This window comes from Onychostruthus taczanowskii, unplaced genomic scaffold, assembly GCF_017590055.1.
Source record: "Onychostruthus taczanowskii isolate IOZ18803 unplaced genomic scaffold, ASM1759005v1 scaffold13, whole genome shotgun sequence".
NCBI classification, from domain to species: Eukaryota; Metazoa; Chordata; class Aves; order Passeriformes; family Passeridae; genus Onychostruthus; species Onychostruthus taczanowskii.
In genome coordinates this window covers 6,823,244-6,837,417 of record NW_024498462.1, presented here as the reverse complement: position 1 = coordinate 6,837,417, position 14,174 = coordinate 6,823,244, and the positions used below count along the sequence as shown (strand labels likewise).

The 14,174-nt window shown below is 42.7% G+C and overlaps 2 protein-coding genes across 3 annotated transcripts; one reads left to right on the top strand and one right to left on the bottom strand.

Annotated features, from left to right (window-relative positions):
- Positions 1-300: 300 nt before the first annotated feature.
- MCTS1 (MCTS1 re-initiation and release factor) lies at positions 301-6,357 on the top strand. Its single transcript, XM_041396618.1, has 6 exons — positions 301-441; positions 1,024-1,176; positions 1,865-1,962; positions 3,056-3,189; positions 4,213-4,280; positions 6,136-6,357. Exons 1-6 carry the CDS (start codon positions 431-433, stop codon positions 6,215-6,217), a joined length of 546 nt encoding a protein of 181 aa, XP_041252552.1. The 5' UTR covers positions 301-430; the 3' UTR covers positions 6,218-6,357.
- Positions 6,358-8,769: 2,412 nt separating this feature from the next.
- On the bottom strand, positions 8,770-10,542 carry C1GALT1C1 (C1GALT1 specific chaperone 1). Of its 2 annotated transcripts, none has more exons than XM_041396680.1 (2): positions 10,252-10,542; positions 8,770-10,162 (listed from the first exon to the last, which is right to left on the bottom strand). In XM_041396680.1, exon 2 carries the CDS (start codon positions 10,155-10,157, stop codon positions 9,201-9,203), a length of 957 nt encoding a protein of 318 aa, XP_041252614.1. In that variant the 5' UTR covers positions 10,158-10,162; positions 10,252-10,542; the 3' UTR covers positions 8,770-9,200. The 2 variants fall into 2 exon arrangements, with proteins under 2 accessions (XP_041252614.1, XP_041252613.1); XM_041396679.1 differs by having other exon boundaries at positions 10,281-10,542.
- Between the last annotated feature and the right edge of the window lie 3,632 nt (positions 10,543-14,174).

Below are 14,174 nucleotides of genomic sequence, written 5' to 3'. Positions count from 1 at the left end.
CTCCAGTACCTGCTGTTCGACAACAACTCAATTATTTCCCCCAGAATGCTGCTGATATCTTGTATCTTATGTATCTTCTGTCCTTTCCTGAAACTGACATGATGATAGCTTCTGCTCTGCTAGTTTAAGGACGGCTGTGTTTTTTCCAGTTAAACGTATTTTGTGCTTAAATGATGTCAGTAGCTATTAGCACTTTGCTCTTCTTGTTTTACCTTAAAGCGGTCTATTAGCTGGGAGAACAGCGCCGCGCCTGTAAGGACCAGGCCCCGTGGCGCTGTGAGAGGCCAGTAACACCGCCGAGGCGAGGCGCTTCCGGCGGCCGCGGAGGGAGGGACGGCCCGGCCGGAGCCGCGTGTGAGCAGCGCCGAGGCTGTGGCTGCCCGCCCGCCGCCGGCCCCGGCCTGCCCGCCCGGAGCCCCCCGCCCGCAGGATGTTCAAGAAGTGAGTGCGGCCGGGCTGGGGTTGTGGGAGGCGCGGGGGAAGGGAAGGGAAGGAAGGGAAGGGACCGGACCGGGCGGGCCCGGCGCCCCTCAGCCCCGGGCTCGGCGCTGCGCTGGCGGGAGCGGCCCCGCGGCCCTCGGCTTTGCCCTGGGCACTCGCTGAGTCATGAACTTATCCCAACTTCGGTGGTAGAGAGCGCCGTTCGTGTTTCTGTGGTGGACGTGAGGGATTCGCATGGGAGCAGGGCTGTGGGTGTTTGTGTTACCGGCACGGTACTGTTGGAGCTGAATAAAACAGCGCTGTGGGCCAGGGTTTTTCTGTGAGAATAAACACGTGCTGTGGCCGTACAAAAAGTTTAGGGGTGAAGACAGGCTACTAAGGGGGGACCCCCCTACCTTCCCCCAGCCTGAATGTTCCCAGGGGACAGATTAAAGCTTCATGAAATCCTGCGTTTGAAAGTTGGACAGTCAGTCTGCTCTTAGACTTTCATAGTGAATTTATAAACATTTCTGAAGACAGCTGCTGAAAAATGCATCTTTTGTGCAGCAAATTGTGCATTTCTAAAATATTTTCGCTTGACAGATTTGATGAAAAGGAGAATGTATCAAACTGTATCCAGCTGAAGACTTCAGTTATTAAAGGTATCAAGAATCAACTGATAGACCAATTTCCTGTTATTGAACCATGGCTAAACCAAATTATGCCAAAGAAAGATCCAGTCAAAATAGTAAGATGGTAAGTATTTCTTTTCTTAAACTTTGCTTTCAAGGTGCTAGGATGCTTCTTTTGTATATTTTCTTTGTACAGTAGATAAACCTAGCACTTTTGGTAGGCATGCATCATCTCTTAATAGCTAGTAGTCCGTGTTATGGCCAAACTAGAAAGGTGGCATGTCCTCATTGTGCTTTAAAGGCACATGCTAGTAGGATGCTTGAGGAATTTAAAAATGCTTCCTAGTAGCCAATGTGCAGGGTCTCTCCAAGGATCAGCCTGTAGCTGAAGGGAAGCATTCAGCTTTATGCACATGGAAGCTCAAAATTGTTTGGATTCCTGACAGTTACATTTTGTACTAGTTTTGGGCTTCCATGTATTATCTTGATTATTTTCCCTTTTTTAAAAATAGAGGCTAGTACATTTTTTCTGAGCCCTTGTTATTCACTCTTTGTATTGCATTTAAAAAGCAACACCAAGGAAATTCAGTTTGTGTATTTTGTTAGTAAGTTTCTTTTTTCTCAAAGGGGGAAGAAGTGAACAGGAGACCACTGCTCAGGAACAAGTCGTACAAAAAGATAATATTTTTAGTTTTAAATTTTGTTACTAATTGACTGTCTTTATTCTCAGGTGCTAAGATAGATTAAGTAAAATACTGTATTTGAAGTATAGAAGGGTTAAGTAGCTCTTGCATTTTTTTTTAATCTTGCAGTCATGAACATATAGAAATCCTCACTGTGAATGGGGAGTTGCTGTTCTTCAGGCAAAGAGAAGGGATTTTTTACCCGACACTAAGGTTGCTTCACAAATGTAAGTTTCCTGAGGGTGGTCGTGCTGGGAAGAGAAGGGTGACAGTGTGATTCCACAGGACATCTGTAGAACCAAATTAAAAACAGCTTCCATTCCATATATTCCATGCACATGCATATTCCAGAATAGATGTTAAAGATACAGTATACTTTCTTAACTGGAATTTATTAATTTTCTATTTCAGTTGTCTATGTTAATTGCTTCCATGCTATATGTTAAGCAATCTGAACTTTGATAAATAAGAATTAAATTGTGTAAAGCTCTGCAAAAAAAATCTTGAGAGGCTCCCTTAGGACAGAGATATAAATTTGCTGTTGTTGGTCCCTATCTTTTTTCTTTCAAGTCTTGTTATACAAATACTTGTAAGTATTTCTTACTAGAAAACTATTCCTGAGTTTAATGATCTATATCTGTCTCCTGTAGGAACTTAGGCTGCATGCTTTTTACTCTTCACAATTTACTCTTGCAATTTTTTTCTTGCTGTTCTGCTTGATTGTTCTGCTTGATGTGAGAGAGCAGAACAAATCCCAGTGTTTTGAATCCCAAGGAATGTTATTCAGTCAGATCTCAGTGTTGGAAATGCTTCAAGAGTGTGCCTGCACTTGAAGGATGGCTTGGAGAGCTGACAGCTTCCATGAATTTTGTCAGTGTTTGCCTTTTTTTCTGTTAATGTTAACTGTTTTTCTTTCATGTTGGAGTAATTTGTAAGAGTACATGGAGTTTGCAGGATTTAAGATCCCTTGGTTTTAAGATCTCTTAGGATGGGCATGTGTGTGGTTGTTTTCCCTAGGGGAAAACTGTTGCTCAGTCTAAGTCTGAGTGTGCAGGAGCCATAGCCTGAAGTGCTGGATTACCTTTTTTTCTCAGATAAAAGATGTGGTCTGTGGGAGGACAGTACCTGTGTCCTTTTGGGTCAGTATTTGTCCTTTTGGGATGGTACCACCCAGCAGGAGCTCTGGTAATTGTTTCTCATACTTCCTACCCTTGCAGGACACTCTATATCTAATTGCCCTGTACAAACTGACTTTATAATGAGCTGTTCATGTTGCCATGGTGCTGTATTAATTGCAATGCTGTGTCTTTCCCCTCCCAGACCCATTTATTCTCCCGCATCAGCAGGTTGATAAAGGCGCCATTAAATTCGTCCTGAGTGGAGCTAATATAATGTGCCCTGGCCTGACATCTCCTGGAGCAAAGCTTTACCCTGCTGCTGTTGACACTGTTGTGGTATCCTTCTTAACTATGAATTATTGCTTACTGTGAGATGAGTTAAATTTCTGTACTTGTGTTGATTATTATCTGTATTACTTTGGGTTTTAATTGGATTTCATGGAATAACTAGTAATCAGAAAGGAGCTGCAGAGGTTTAGATATTGCTTGGCAAGGTTAAAGTTGTTAATATTTTTATCACTTACTGTATGTTCCAAACCATGTAACTATTCCTGCTGTACTGTTGGGTGGGCTGCTGTTCCATTAATCTCATTGGTGAGTGGAACTCCTTGGTGATTTTATGCAGAATAGTAAAAGTAGATGAGGTGCAGTGTAATTTGTGCTCTGCCTCTTTAATCAGTCTTGTATTCCCTTCAGAATAATTGTCTCCTGTTCCTGGGGAATTAGGAAAGATGGTTAGGATCAGCTTTACTGCAGTCAGGACTTGCTGTATGTGTTTGATGAAGTTAGTGTATGTAAAATGAAAAAAGTGTGCTAATTCACTCCTTATATTACTGAGAAAAGAACCCTGAACAAATATAGCATTTATAACACCAAGCTGTGCTGCTTTTGTTGTTAGTTGGATGCTATAGGAAAAGATCAGCAGTTAACATCACATGCTGCTAAGCTGTGAGAAGGACACATGTGATTTCAGTACTTGTGGTTTTTAAATTGGTGTCTCAGTTCTTCTGTGCCTTGGAATCTAAAATGGCCCCACAAACATGGGCTGTTTTGTTCCAGAAAGGCAGAGACTGTCATCTCTGTGTTAGGCACAAAAGAAGAAATTTAGCACTGGGAGATTTTTTCTGTAATTGCTGTTCCAAGTTCATAAATACATGCTTTGTTCTACACACTGATTCAATTGTTAAATTCAGTGCATTGTTTTGCTTATCTTTAAGAACTAGAACTCTAGAATTACTAAAAGTTTAAAAGTTCAACACTGGCTTTTGCAAGTGTTTTTGGAAGTAATTTCTTCATATTGCTTTTTCTTTTCTGAAATAGTTTAAAAAGAACTCTGTTTTCCTTAGCAGTAATTTGTAGGCAATTATGGCAGAGGGAAAACAACATGCATTATGTGTGGGAGTAATGAAGATGTCAGCTGAGGACATGTAAGTGTTTTAAAAGCTGAAATATAACCTGTCCCGTGTTACTATTCCTGTGTTAGTTTGGAGTATAAGCAAAAGTTACCACTTTGCTGTTGCAGCACGTGCTGTTCAAGTACAGAGTACTACCTAGGCTAGGCAAGAGATGTAATTTGGATTTGAGAGGATTGAAAACATTGAAGAGATTTTTGTCTGCAGGGACAGCAGAGACTCAAGTCCTGCTGGATCTTGGTTGTCTATCCAGGCTTTTTTTTTTCTCTGTGGCTTACTCTTTTTCTTCAGGGTGTACCCACATGCAGCCCAGCATTCCTGCTTGATGTGCTGACTAACTTAGCTGAGCCTCTTGTGAAATTTAGAGTTCTGCTTGGGATAAACAGAAAACTATTTGAGAAGAAAAAGAGATACAGAAAATGAAATGGATGCTAGTTGTTCTTGGCTTTCAGATAATGCTAAATTATAAGTATCTAAATCACTTTGTCATTTTAAGTTCTGTTAACAACTTGCAGGATGTGAGGTGCACCCAGCAGGTTTGGGCTGTGTTGGTTTCCAGACCTGTCTGTCACTTGGGGCAGTGAGGAAGCTTTTTGGTGAAAACAAGTCACTTTTTTGTGTGGTTAATTCTCAACAAGCCTGTCCTAAGTCGTAATAGCGTGAGGCAGAGAGGGGGGAATGTCTTAGAGGACAGCGAGAGAGTGGGAATGCAGAAACCTGGATTTGGACCTGCTGTAGCTGTTGAGGAATTCTATTCTTCAGGATTCTTTGTGGTGCTTCAAAAGACTCTAAGAGCAAGTGGAAAGAAAAGCTACATGTGGCCCAGTCCTAAGAGAGCAGTCACACACCGTGATCATTGCAAACCAAGGTCCTTTGTATACTGCCTTCAAATCCACCAGCCTTGCAGCTGAAGATCCTGTTCCTGTGAGAAGCAACATGAACTGGAGAGGAAAATGGAATTATACTCCTCTCTGCAGCCTGTTAGCTGGTTTTTTCGTGTGACATTGTTCCACAATTTTCTGGTTTAGGCAGTGGGATTTCAATCTCTTGGTGTAATTACTACATATAATGTGTTAATATTGTGTTAGCAGCATTTCCCTTCCTGATTACTTTTGGACAGGTTGTGTAAGTAATAGAACACTTGGTGTAAATAGAGTAAATCATATTCTCCAGGGGAATGAAACTTGTTCTCACTCCCAGAAAGAGATTTGTTTTGTTTATTGTGGCAAAACTAGTTCATTGATTTTTTTTTTTTTAACTGGAAAAATAAACAGAGACATAAACCAGTAATTTTTAAAAGATGACGTGACTCAAAAGATAGTCAATACTATGGAGGATAGAATGTATCTAACAAGCTGAAAGTCCTTGGCACATAAATTTAGCATTTTAAATTCTTTTTAAGTGGGTTGATGACCTGCAGCTAGAAGTGAGGCAGCTCACCTGCATTTGATTGTGTCATTGGCACATTTGAAACTTGTTAGATTCCAAATTCCAGTCATCTTGTACCACATCCTGTGCTGGGAGGGGAAGACTCACAACTGCTGTGCTACTTTGGTAGAGAAATGGTAAAATGAAGAAAAGTAGCAGAAGTGTTGTCTGAAGAACTGTGTCCCACAAAGAAGTAGTAAAAATACTGCAGCAAGGTGTTGAAAAAATGTAGAAGGCAAATACTGTCCTCTTATCAGTCATCAATGTGGGCACATTAATGACAAATATTGTTTCTTGTCCACCTGCTGTGGAAGATGACTTTGTGGTTGGTAGCTTTCCCCTTCCAGCTGACAAGTGTTGCAGTTTCTACTTGAAATAATGTATTTTGTAGTGCTCTCATATTTAACCTAGCTAATACTTCTGTATGTTTTTCCTCCTATAGTGAGAAGGTCAACAAAGGGATTGGTATTGAAAATATCCACTATTTAAACGATGGCCTTTGGCATATGAAGACATACAAGTGAAACAACAGGAACTGTTACTCCAAAGGAATGCACTTAGATTAAATGTGGACTGCTTTGTAATTCCTTGTTTTTAATGTGACTGAATGTACAAATTATTTTGTTCTGTGGCTATGCTAAATAAATCAGTTGAATGCAAAAGTCCTGTTAGGCTACAATAGTTTTCTAGATTCTTTTTATTACAGTTATTTTGTTTTGTCTTAAACCTGAGTCTTCAGTGACTTAAGATATTTGATGAAAGATTCTGCATGGACTGTGAGTAGACTATTTCAAATGGAAAGGAAGAAAAAGCCAAGAAATGTTTACATTTTTGTGCTCTTCTAAAAGAGTAATATAAAGTGTGTGTGAAATATAAACACGGTTTACAAAACCTGAAGCATTTCAGATTTTTTCTTGACATCTTGTTAGTCTACCTAGTTTCTTGAATGTGGAGAAATCAGGTTTTTTGACATTATTTTTTAACTTATTAAGAGCATTAACTTCATTTTACTTAAGGATTTTCTCTTTTTAATATGCATTTATCTGTATAGGATTTATGAACTCAGACTGATATGCGGATTAGAAATTCTTTTATGGTGGCTCATATCTGAAGACTGTATGTATGTTCAGATTTCTACCTGCCAACACTTTGATACTGCTCTCCTTCTAGAGGAGTTTGTAGTAATGGTGGGCACACTCCCTGGGAAGTGTGTGCCACCCTGGTGCCTGATGCTCTACCCTGTGTGCCGCCTAATTTAAAGAGCAGAAACAAAATCACTGTTAAATAAAGGCATGACAGCAAAACATGTTTGTCAGTGTAGCCAGGAGCAACTTTTTCAGGTGGAACTTGAAGAGCTCTCATCTTGTGCACACTGCCACACGTCTCTGTACAGCTACAGAATGGGTTCAGGAGCACTGTGTGTCTGTCTGGATAACCCAGCATACCCAAAGCTATGCCTATGGAAAAATGGAATACTGTAATAAATTAAGGAAACTTTTAAGGTTTACCACTCATAAATGTCTCTGGAAGCATTTATTAATATTTCAAGTCTTTATTCTAACACATGCATTTTACAACAGCAGAATGTAACTGTGTGCCAGTGCCTTGTGGTGCTGTTCTGCAGGCTTGGTTTCTGCACCCTGGACCTTTAGAGATGAGAGCAGCCAAGGTGTTCTCCATCTGATTCTAAAGCCAAGTTAAGACATGGCAGAAGGAATGCTGCTTTTAAAATTCTGTAAAATTATTTACAAGACTGTACTTCTGAAAAAGACAGGGTAAATCTGAAACTATCAATGTAGGAAGACAAAATTTAAGCAGTGTTGCAGAAAGAGTTCTGATCGCACCTCAGACCTTCAGAATGCTGGTGAACATTTCTGTGCATCTTGAAGATGTCATTGTACTGATGAAATGTACTGATTTCTGGTTAGTACTATGGGAAATCAGTTTATGCTTCACTGTTGGTGCTTTTTGGGTTTTTTTTTGGTGTAAAATGAGCTAATCTTGCCTTTTGCGGTTTGCTTTTAACCCTTCCATCTTATCTCTTCCTGTTGTCCTACAGCACCTCAAATCTGGGACAAATGAGATGCTTTTCTTGTTGGAATTGTTCACTCTCGTTCTATGACTGCTGTTGCTGCAGGGGGGTCAGAACTGTTTTTTAATGGTCAGAAACACTGAAAGTTTTGCTTGCTTAGACAAAAACAGGTGAACTTTTTGCAGCTGTGTTATGGGGAGATGAGCAGGTGCATCTTGTCTCACCTTTAAAAAGCAGCTGAGCTGTGGGAGCCTCTATGGGGGTCTGAGCAGTTGTCTTACCTTGTCAAAAACCTGATGATTAAAAGCAAAAACCCAAGATGTGGATAGTTTCATCAGTTCTGAAGGAGCTGTTTCATTTACCCACCTGCCCACTTGCAGCTCAGGGTAGGGTGTTACAACTGGTTGGTTAAAGGTGAGAGAACAGAGTCTGCTCCTGTTTTATGAATATTGTAACACCAGCAAAGCCTGTGACAGTCACAGATGTTACAAATGGATGTAGTACCTTCCTCAAGTCTTGAAACAGCCATGTCAGGTCACTGAATTCTAAATGCAGTAAGTACTGAAGTGCTGTTTGCACAGGCTGTGGGTGGATAGGAGTGTGACCCAGGAACTTGTGTAAAACTGAGCGCACTCTATTGTTAAAAAAAGATAAAAATCAAAAAACCCCAAACCAAACAAAAAATTGTACTGACAATTAACCAACTTCTTCCTTGTAAACACTATTAGCATCCACTAACAGGAGTAAAAATAATGCTGAACGTTTATTCTAACATGCTTATAGATGGAGTGAAATTTTAAATGAGTAACTAATCTTGTGCTAACAGACTTCCTGACCATGTTAATACCTACTCAAATACAGTTTACCTTTTTCTTTTGTCTGCTTAGAAACAGTAGTCCAAAGGGCACTTGATATTACTCTGCTGCAAGATTTCTTGTCACCTTGCTTCCTGCTGCTAGAAGGCTGTACATGAGGTGGAAGGTGCTATATAAGCTCAAGCTATTGTGTAGCTCAGTGTAAAAGAAACAGCTTAAAGTTACAGTCTTTGAGACTGAATCTGTAGTCAGTTTTATTGGTACAACTTAGAAAGATATAAAGACATTCTAGAAATGCCTGGAAGAACGGAAATAATCAAAGTCTTGCAAAAATATATTTTTAAGAGTAGACTAAAGTTCATTTCAGTTTTCATTAATAAATATTTACATGTACAAACCCCCCCTATAAACTTAATTTCCTTTTATAATAAACATTAACATCTTCTTTTTATCATTTCATTCCAGCCCTGTCAAAAGCCAGAAGCGTTTCCCTATAAAAGATTTAGAAAAAAAAAAATTCTCCTTCCACTTTCAAAATTAAGAGCTTTACCAACCCTCAGTGTGCAAAAGAACCTGTACACCGGTACCACAACGCGTCAGTACAACTGTGTGTCGTGAGAAGAGCCGACTCCACGTTTCCAGGCCTTCCCTGAGGACGCATCAGTCGTTGTCCGAGCCCGGCGGGGGCAGGAAGACCAGGGCGTCGCTGTACGAGTGGCCGTAGGGCCGGAGCCGGTACACGCCGTACATCATCACGTGCATGTGGTTGGGGGCCAGCCCGCTGAAGGTGATGGCCATGTCGGAGCAGCAGCCGTCCACCACCTGCTGCGGGTGGGTGGACATGGCCTCCTTAATGAGGGCCCCCACGGATTTGGTGTTAAAGACGTCCTTCCCTTCGGAATCTTCAGCGTTTTCGGCAAACACGCCGGTGTACTTCAGGCAGATCGCCAGCTGTTTGTCCTCCGCCAGTTTCCAAATCATACCTCCCTGCTCTGGACACTTGTCAGGGTCTTCAAGAACATGGGAGAGTCGTCTTAGTGACTCAATGCTTAAGACGATTCCTCCCTCGCCATCTACATACTCAAGGTCACCAGATTTCACCGTGTGGCCTATGTAAAAAGGCTGAGAGGGGTCTTTTTTCAGTAAGAAATACTTGAGATTTTCAATTATAGCAAATGTTGTTGGATATGCAAGGAAGAACCAGCTGAATTCATCCTTATAGCGTTCGTACGTTATCTTGTAAGCTTTCCGCATCATCGCCCACATATCGTTTGTGTTGACGGCTACAGAATCGAACACTTTGACCTTTTCCGAGCTGTAGAATTCTGCCTTGTCACAGTGCTTGCTCCAGGTCTCCCTTGCTGCAGCCCAGTGCCCTAGATCTTTTGGTTTGACAAGGATGATACAGTAAACATGGATGTTTTTACTAAGCTCCACGCGTTCACCTTCTGAAAGGTTTAAGACATCCTCCTTGTTGGGAGCCTGGATGTGATGATGCTCGTGGTGACGGGCTTTGGTCCCGTGGCCCACCTTAATGTGTCCGAGGAGCGTAACCAACATGCAGAAGGCTCCTCCAAGCACCACACCCTTGATGAAGGAGTTGCTTTCAGAAATCATTTTTCCTAAAAAAGAGACGCACTGTAAGAACTTACAGGAATAAGTGCACTAGTGCGGGTTCCGTACGCGTCTAATGCAATCCTCAATTTCTAACCCCGGCTGCAGTTCCCTTATCTCCCGCACCGGGACAAGGCTGGCGAAAGCGGTGGCGATATCCAGGTTCCCGGTCGCAGCTCACGGTGACGGTACCACACGAGCCCGGTGCCCCGGCGCCTCTCCGCTGCCGTGACCGCACGGCCCCGGCCTCGCCGTCTCCTCGCCCGCAGCACCGAGAGGCCGCGGGACGGGCTCGGGGGCTGACGCGGCCCGCGCGCGGCGGCGTTTCGCGGGGAGCCCTCCCGGAGCCCGGTCCCCGCCTGTCCCGCTCCACGGCGCTCGGCGCCTGAGCCGCTGGCGGTGCGCGCGCGGCCCTGCCTCCCTCACGGCGCGCCCGCCCCGCGCTCCCCTCACGGTCCCCGGTGCCCCCGCGCCGCTGCCGAGCCGCTCTCGCAGGGCGCTGCGGGACAGCCGCGGGCCCTGCCGTGCCTGCGCAGTTGTTAGAGAACCTTCCCACTCCGGCCGTTCGCGAGACCCTCGGCAGTGACGCTCCCAGCGCCACAGACAGTCGCTGCTGGGACAGAAGCCTCTTCTTGGGTCCCCCGCCTGGCTCCCCACACGCTGCACGCACACCGTCAGACCAGGATTCCTCAGCGGTTCGACCGCAGGTTTCCCATATCTGAGTCTCAGATAAAGGGATTTATTATTCCCGGCACGGCAACACCTAAACAGCTCGAGCTGGTGCCTCCGAGGAGAATCCAGTTAAGCAGTCCCTGGGCTTTTATCCCGTCACAGTGTCCCTTCCCACAAGTGTCACTCTCCCTCCTCAGTCCTCTGCCCCTGTCCCCGTCTCTCTGTCCATCCACCTCACTGGCGCCCGTCCTCGTCTCCTTTATTATCCAAAAAGATCGGCAGTTCCCGCCTCCTGCTGTGTCTCTTTCCCTTCGCCTGGCTGGCATCACCCATCTTTATGCCCTTTGTTATCGCAACGATCGGCAGTTCAGAACTCGCCTCGATCTCCCACCCAGAGCTCAATCTGCATCACAAGCCATATCTTGCAGGAAACGTTCAACTTTTCAGCACAAACTCTGCTTTTATATGAGAAGGTGTATGAATGGGGACAGAAGAATAAAGGAAAGGCAGAACTGGCCTTTAACTGTTTCCAGGATAAAATCAAATATATCCAAGTTTATCTAGGATCAAATATATATAAAGCATATCAGTATTTCAGGTATATCCAGGGTCAAATCCTGGAGATACTGCCATAAATTTCCTAACCAATGCAATAAACTATGCTTAAAGCATGGTACATTTCGCTTGTTCCTCTGCCTCCCTGGCAGACAGCACAACGCACAAAAAGTTACTTAATATTTAGAATAAACCAAAAACCTTATTTACAATTAATATAACTTTTTATTTCCTTCAGTGATAATTGTTCTGATCTCCAGATTTGTCAGAATCTCTTTCATCAACTCTCAAGAGCTTGGCGTTGACACCTGATTTGAATGAGCATCACAGAACAACAGTTTGCTCCCTTTCCCCACCTGCCTCTTAGAAAAAATTAAAAAAAAAAAAAGAAAAAAAAGAGGTTTTACAAGTTTTGTCTCTTTGTTAGCTGATCAAACTGTACCCTTAGGCGAAGACATTGATTAGGATAAAGCCCTATACAGATTTCCCCCATATTGTAAGGTATATCCTGGTTGGATAAATTTAGCAGGTTTTATATTAGTCAATTTACAACTTAGGTGCTCTGGATTTTATGGCACCTGTCTGGGTGCCTCAGATGCCTCAGTTATTTGGTAAGGTTTTTTTTTTTTAGGTTGTACTGTAGAATACAATGCTTAACAATGTTATATTTGGCAAAAAGACCTGTAAGACGATTGATTGCTTAGCTCTTCTGGGCCTGGGGAACAATTGGTTGAGGTTCAGGTAAAAACGTTACAAAATGATTCCTTTGGTTGGGTCAGTGCGTGTCCGAAATGGCTCAGTGGAATTAGATGCCAATTACACACAGTGACAGGAGAGTATTGTCAGCTTGTACAGGTAGTTCTGTTGCTGCGCTATGGGAAAGTCACTCATCCTGTGTTTTCCCACCTGACTGCTTTAAAGGAATAAATATGTGGACAGTCAGGTTTTTATCACATACCAGAGACTGGAGATGAGTTCAAACCTTTTTTTAGTATCTCCTGTTTGGAGAATCAATTGTGGCTTTCAGGACTTCAGCAGTTGCTTGATCATGTACTTTAGAGAGATTTGAATGAGTTGCGACTCACTGCTTAGCAGGTGTTTCAACAAATTGTTTTCCTGCTTAACTTCAGTGAGGTTCTTTCCAGGTCTCTGACAGAATGACTAATGTAGCTACTGATCTTGACTGTTGCTTTAATGTCTTTTCCACATTGCTTCTATCCAGCAGTAGATCAGTGAAGAGAAAGTCTAAGCAGCATGGAAAGCATGCCCAGAGAGACTCTCTGGCTTCTGAAGTTGTTGCTTGGTGTTAAAAAGACTAAAATGCACAAGGTCTCACAACAGTGATTGTTAAGTATTTTGGAGCTCATTTAGACACACATGTACTCCTGTTAACTATCCATCTCAAATTACTACAAGAAACTATACTTAGGAACTTCAGGGAATAATTATTTGAAGTCACTCTGCCATCGGCTGGGAACCAACCAAATCTTGTAACCAAGAAAGGGGCAGCCCTAAGATGGAAGTTAAGTGGGAAAAGTCAAGGGAAATGCTCAGTCACATTGTAGGAATGAACCATGAGAACTGACTCCTCTAAGATCACTGCAAATGGCCTTGAATTAGTTTTGTATTAAAACATGAACTCCTGTATTCATAGAGAGTATTGCCAGATTTCAGCTTTGAGTACTGACTCGCTGTCTGTGGAGATGTTTGTTAGCTGCAACTCCATCCCTTACTGCCTACTGATCCTTCATAGTGTCTGTCCACCCTCTGGAACAGTAGCAGCCTTTGGAACCTACTGACCTGTCTCAAGATCTACGCTGCTGGCAGAGCTGATAGGCTCCATGGTTCATTGTTTGTCTCTACAGAACTGTTTCTTGTTTTCTGTTTGTCTTTCTTCACTGGCTGTAGCTGCATTTGCCTTCTGGTTCTCTTTCTTGTCTCCAAGGAAATACATCGAACATATTGTCACTGTGTGGTGCAAAATATCCTTGAGAGACTGGCTATTATCAAAATATATTTAATAGGATCTTTGTTCCAATTAATGTGAAATGTTTCAGCTGACACACGAGTTGTCATCTTTTACAGGCACTGCTTGTTAATGATCACAAATGAATGTCCAGACCCATCTGTCTTCCTGTTACGTGTGTGTGCAGCAGGGAGGCTGGGTGGAGCCTGCAGTTGCACTCAACAGGTAACTGAAGCCAGGGGAGAGCTAGTGCGGGTGCTTCTGAGCAGTTAAAACACCAGTTGAGCTACATGTCATATAGAAAGAATTCCTAATTAGGAGATACTGTTGGAATGAAAAGAAATGCAAAGGTGAGGTTGAACTGGGACAGCTGGCGTTCTCACATCATCCATATATTTATAATGTTGAATCTACTGGAAAATGCACAAATTCTATCTGTCCATTTGGCTGCATCAGAAGAGGGGGGCTGTTACGAATGAAAGGGGAGAGCTTGGTCAAGTCCCTGCCTTTGCTCAGCTCTCTGGCACTAGACAGTAGCTTTATTGGGGCAGCCAGCACCCCAAAATCCACTCTCACTTGCAAGTCCTTAATAATGACCAATCAGGCCTATTACAACATGAATTATTTATTGAATAGACATAAGGAAAACAGACACAAGGCTTTAACAGGCTTATTTACAACACAGGATAAACAAAAGAACTACTACTAGATAAAAGTACAGTGCACAGTAATAAAGGTACCTGTGTTACAGCTAGGAAAAAAATAGTATAGATTAGGAACCAATTCCACTTACCAACAAATGATGGTGTTGTGCAAAGAGTCTTCTA

What these genes read in the sequence shown, in the direction of transcription:
- C1GALT1C1 (XM_041396680.1), bottom strand. Translation starts at nt 10,157, where the DNA reads ATGATTTCTGAAAGCAACTCCTTCATCAAGGGTGTGGTGCTTGGAGGA.
- MCTS1 (XM_041396618.1), top strand. An exon ending in CCAGTCAAAATAGTAAGATG is followed by an intron (nt 1,177 to 1,864) that starts GTAAGTATTTCT and finishes TTAATCTTGCAG; the next exon opens with TCATGAACATATAGAAATCC. An exon ending in AAGATGTCAGCTGAGGACAT is followed by an intron (nt 4,281 to 6,135) that starts GTAAGTGTTTTA and finishes TTCCTCCTATAG; the next exon opens with TGAGAAGGTCAACAAAGGGA.